We start from the raw sequence: 5,686 nt of genomic DNA on the forward strand, positions 1-5,686 counted from the left end.
ATGCATACATACATATATACATACATACATACATACATACATACATACATACATACATACATACATACATGCATATATACACATATACATCCATACAACTATCTGTCTGACATGTTGAATGTAAATACGAAAATTGTTAAAAGAAAGAAATATGCAATATTAGTGGTATAAATTAATAGGGCATTGGAGTTTAAAACGAGTTGAAGCAAAATTAAATTTAAATTAAAATTAATTATAAAATTAAGCTAAAGTACTAAATACATTGTTTTATGCAATTTGAATATAAATAATCCTTGTAGGCCTGACTATATATGATTGTTTGAAAAGTTGAGGTACATACTAAGTCAATGCAACGCAAAACACATTTAAGTATTGAATGGAGTGAGTATAAATAAATATTGATGACTATTAAATATTAATATTGATATTAAAATTAGTGGTCACCGTTTGTAAGAGACGTTTTTTTCCACAGCTCGTCTCTTTGACTGAGCTGCAGTCCTGGATAAGGCGTAGACCGAGGCGGAGGCGCTTGGCACCTCTAGTGCCGTCAAGCGCTCGCAGCCCTCCGCCAGGCGGGCAATGCAGTCGGTGATAGTTCCCCTCTAGCTTTCTATAGAGAGCTAGGGGAGGGAAAGTGCGACGATGTTCTCGGGAAAACTCTGGACGTCGATGAAGATCAACTAACCGGTCTGTTTCGGAGAACTTTCGGGCCTGGACCTATGGATAACTTCCAGAAATCCCTTGCTTAGGAGTGCTACCGAGGGGCGCTGCCTGTTCGGGATAAACTTTACAATGTGTACAAATAACAAGGAAAAAATAAATAAATAATTGCCAGGACAGCAAAAATTCACATAAGTGCTAAAGATATTACAGCTACTTATAAAGGCAGAAATTCCAGGGTTAAGTGATTTGTTTTTGTATAACATGGATAAATTAAGAAATGGAGTCATTTAACATCATTATATATGCTATGTGAACGAATATATTTTATAAGCAAAAGGGTTTAATATTTAATTTCATATATATGTGTGTGTGTGTGTGTGTGTGTGTGTGTGTGTGTGTGTGTGTGTGTGTGTGTGTGTCAGTGTGTGTATGTGTCAGTGTGTGAAACTGATAACTTAATACAATCTATGATAAAAATTTAGTATAAATTTTTATTAAAATACCAGCGTATCTGAGCAAAATAATGCTGTTCTGCTTTACCACCTCTGACTGTCACCCACACCCACTCCGTTTATTCTTTACTCTCCTTTCCCTAGTGTAACCGACAAGTGCATTGTGTGTGAGACACAAAACCCGTGCATAATCATACAAAGATGAATAGAGACTTTACTGTGCGTCAAATTCAAACACGTCTCGTCAAATTCGTATATTTCTGCCCAAGGAGGACAGATTCGTCCTTTCTCACTAACTAAAGAAAACCAAATATCAAGATTTAGTCTGAAAACAAACAAATAAATAAATAAATAAATAACAACCAAGGAGGTATGTATGGCACCTGAAACAAACTATAATTCGCTGAAGTTGGCAAGAGAGCGCAAGTGGAAGCCTTCCACATGCGAAGACTAATTTAGTCCGGACTGCCACTCTCAGGAACAAGTACAGGCTAAGGATTAAACGTTTGTGACCCCGAGATTTATGCTAATGATATAGAAGTGTGTCCGGCACTGTGATTGATTCAGAAGAGCTTGCAATACAATTGAGATACTCCTTCACTTTCTGCAAAGGACAATGCATCTCCAATATTTGCTTCGTCTATACAAATATAGACTTAGTGACGTAACTCCATTAACATAAACACACACATAAACACACGCATATATATGTATGTGTGTTATGTACATGCATATCTGTATATGTGTGTATCTGTATATATGTATATGTGTGTGTCTTTGTATGTAGTGTGTATGGGTGCGCCTATGTATGTATGTATGTATGTATGTATGTATGTATGTGTGTGTGTATGTATGTATGTATGTGTGTGTGTATGTATGTATGTATGTATGTATGTACTTTTCTCTTAATTATTTGAATTCTTCCTCTGAGGAAGGGGCTAGTTTCTAAGAAAGATACGAAATTCCGTCGCTGGAATGTAAGTAACAAAAACAATGCCATTTTTAACTCGAGAAAAGCCTTATATATTTTTACAGTCACGTTTAGAAACTGTATTTATAATATACGTGTTAGCCTCTTAATTTTGTTTTCTGAAAACCCTAGCTTATCCAGTTTGTCTTAGGCATTTACACACAAACCGAAGTGTAGCGATTATTATTGTGATAAATGTAAATTTATAATCTGGGTATGGAAGCTGGAGGTTTCAAGCAGTTGTCGGTAGTTATCCTCTTTCTACTTGATTTTCAAAGTGATATTCACATCAGCAAGGCGGTTGACGGCACACTTTTTCTTGTCTCTTTTAAACAACCGGTGTGTTATGTTTACACTTGGCAGATGTTTTGATAGGAGTGTTCCACCAATATTCCTTGTGTTGATGCTTTTGTATGTATTCAACAACAGGGTGATTCTCTATATTTATTCCAAGACACTCTTTTTTCGAATGGTATTCTATATTGTATTTGCCACAACGTCATATCGCATACGGATGTTGTATCTTGACAACGCCGCATCGCATAAGGAGGTAGTGTATATATGTATGTATGTGCGCATGTATGTATGTATATATGTATGTGTATGTAATTCATACCTAGTGTCTCCAGCTCTAAATCCTCTGTCTCCTCAGCCTCGGACTCTAACTCTTCTGGTATCGCATTCTCTTCAAATTCTAGAGAAATGGAAAGGAAAACTTTTACATAAAATTTCAATATCAAATATTTCAAGTTTTCTATGCTATTTGAGACTGTATATAAAATACATTCACAATCATAGAAAGTATGTGATGTGGTGTGTGTGTGTGTGTGTGTGTGTGTGTGTGTGTGTGTGTGTGTGTGTGTGTGTGTGTGTGTGTGCATATATGTTGGGATATACGTGTGTATATATGTATATGTAATTCATACCCGGTGTCTCCATTTCTAAATTTTCCATCTCTTCGGCCTCAGCCTCTAACTCTTCTGGTATCGTATACTCTTCGAATGCTAGAGAAATGGAATGGATGAAATATTTTATATTAAATTATAAATAATAAATATTTACAATATCAGAATATTTATGTACAAGTAGTTCGAAATCTGCAGCTTGTTTAACCTCATAAAATCTTCATATTACAAATAATCATTCCAACTCTTGGATCTATTCCATTTCAATCACACTGTTTAGTTTAAAAAAGAAATTAATTAAAAACTCTGATTGAGATGGGTCCCAACACTTTGTTGTGTTAGTGGATACTTCGTTGACAAATTTTTCTGCAAAGTGATCGCGTAAACATATAATTTACAAATACAGACCATTACCGCCACCATTACAATCATCATCACCACCACCAATATTCCTGGTAGTATTGATAATAACAGTGACAGAAGGTGCAGCAACATTGGTAATAGTATTATTATTGGGAGTAGCATTATTTATATTAGTATCAGCAAATAAGGAAGAGAGCTGGCAGAATCGTTTGCAAAATGCTTAACGTCATTTCGACCGTCTTTACGTTCTGAGTTCAAATTCCGCCGAGGTTGACTATACCTTTCATCCTTTCAGAGTCGATAAAATAAATACCAGTTGATCTTAAGCTAAAATTTGAAACCAATATTAGTATCAGAATTGGCTTCAAAAGAAATACAGCAGAAATAGTTGTAGAGGTAGATTTATGAGTATTAGTCAGGATTAATACTAGTCAAGTGTAGTTACGTTTGGTTTGGTTTCAGTGAGGTTGCGTACAGTATTCTTTATGTTGGTGTATTTAGATATTTTATGTCTATCGTGGAAAGGACATTTTTTTGTTTGCGTAGTGTTGCTTATCAAGTTACATGGTTTTTATTTTTTATCTGTAATCCTATTGTAAGTACTTAAGATTGAATTATTTTCTTCTACCTTTCTCTTGTTTCTTAGTCCCTCTTTATCTCTCTCTTTCAATTGTTCTCTTTCTGCTTCCTTTTCAAAATACTTATAAAATGCCTCGGCATCTACTCAACTTTAGACATTAGGTATCTGTAACATAATAAATAAAATGCTTTCTGATGATCCATTGTAATTAAGCATCGAATTGCACTTGGAGCAACCGATGCAGAGCTCCAAACGACCACACTGGTGAAACGTACGCAGGAACTCATGATACTTTCCTGTCCCTTTCTATATTATGTAACTTGCGAAGTTGTTAATAATATGCACAATAGTAAAAGTGTATATATGTGGAGCCTTTAACACCTGTTGTATTTATTTCAAGACACTGATAAGGTAAAGTGCAAGACTGCGTGTTTCTACACCTGTTGTGTAATTATTACAGCATTTTTCTGAAATGCCGATTTGTTAAATAATTCATTAAATACGATGTTCTGTGCTTAATTATTATTATTTCTATTATTTGACACGTATTCCGCACACTGGCCTATCCTTGAAATATCCGTAGGTAATATGGAATGATTTTCAACATTAAGATAGATTCAGAAGAAGAGCTTGCAATGCATTCAAGTGGCTCCTGCAGTTTCTGTATTCATGATGTATACACAGGCGTATACATACGTGTATAATTCATACCTGGGGTTTCCAGCTCTAAATTCTTCGTCTCCTCAGCCTCAGACTCTAATTCCTCTGGTATCGTATTCTCTGCGAATTCTAGAGAAACAGAATGCAGGAAGTTTATTATTCAAATTTTTTATATTTAATGTTTAAAGTGTTTTATGCTACTTGAATATTTGAGGCATAATACAAAGACCATGTAAAATTAAACAACACAACTGACATACGGATTTAAATCTATGCTTAACTAGTAAATATCAGAATGTTTATGAACAATTACTCCGTCGCAGTTATATCTTTATCTCTCTATCTGTCAATCTATCTATCTATTTGTGTATGTACATGTGTGCGCCTGTGTGTGTGTGCGTGTATGTGTATGTGTGTGTGAGTGTCTGTGTGTGCGTACAAACACAGAGACACAGTAAGAGAGAAACTGAGATATATAGACAAAAACAGACATTTTATGGTTTTATGTATGTATCCATTACACATGTGTATATAGTGTGTGTGTATTTGTGTGTGTGCGTATGTAACCCCTCATTTGAGCACCATTTTCATCTACCGGGTTGTTCAGGTAGTAACACTCCATGACCACAGCATAAATTTGCTTGCTCCATCTACGCCGTGTGTGGTGGTCCCTTTCTGGATATCGACAGGCTGGAGCCGAACCAGAATCTCTGAGCCTACCGGGTGCAACACTGTCACCATCAATGGCTTCAGTTTCATTACCACAGTTATTCACAATATTTTGTTTTTTTCATTGTCACTCATATGAGGTATCGATTATCAGGTTGCACAATTACCAGTGTTTTTATTGTGTATCATTAATCAGGACATGGAGAAGCTCCACCCGCTTCTTTTCATTATTATTATTATCGTTCAGTAGTTTTATTGTTATAACGTGCTTTCACTTCACTACCGAGCGCAGCTCTGTGTGCCTTGGGCATGTGCTGTGGTTTGCTGTGATGCTCTTATGGTTACTGTATTGAAAGTGTTTTGCGTAGGATGTGTGCAGTGCCCAGTAGTGCAATTTTCTGTATGTTATATATATTTGTAATTT

At 35.6% G+C, this 5,686-nt stretch overlaps 1 protein-coding gene across 38 annotated transcripts in view; it reads right to left on the bottom strand.

Annotated features, from left to right (window-relative positions):
• The window catches only part of LOC128248352 (retinitis pigmentosa 1-like 1 protein), a 157,439-nt gene that overhangs the window by 82,954 nt on the left and 68,799 nt on the right, over positions 1–5,686 (bottom strand). For 33 of the 38 annotated variants that reach the window (XM_052969591.1, XM_052969602.1, XM_052969619.1 and 30 more), the window contains 3 exons: positions 4,645–4,722; positions 3,012–3,089; positions 2,702–2,779 (listed from right to left, as the gene is read on the bottom strand). In XM_052969591.1, the coding sequence (XP_052825551.1) occupies positions 2,702–2,779; positions 3,012–3,089; positions 4,645–4,722 (234 nt within the window). The remainder of the gene's footprint in view (positions 1–2,701; positions 2,780–3,011; positions 3,090–4,644; positions 4,723–5,686) is intronic. The other 5 variants (XM_052969553.1, XM_052969496.1, XM_052969441.1 and 2 more) reach the window with 3 other exon arrangements.

This window comes from Octopus bimaculoides, chromosome 1 (assembly GCF_001194135.2).
Source record: "Octopus bimaculoides isolate UCB-OBI-ISO-001 chromosome 1, ASM119413v2, whole genome shotgun sequence".
NCBI classification, from domain to species: Eukaryota; Metazoa; Mollusca; class Cephalopoda; order Octopoda; family Octopodidae; genus Octopus; species Octopus bimaculoides.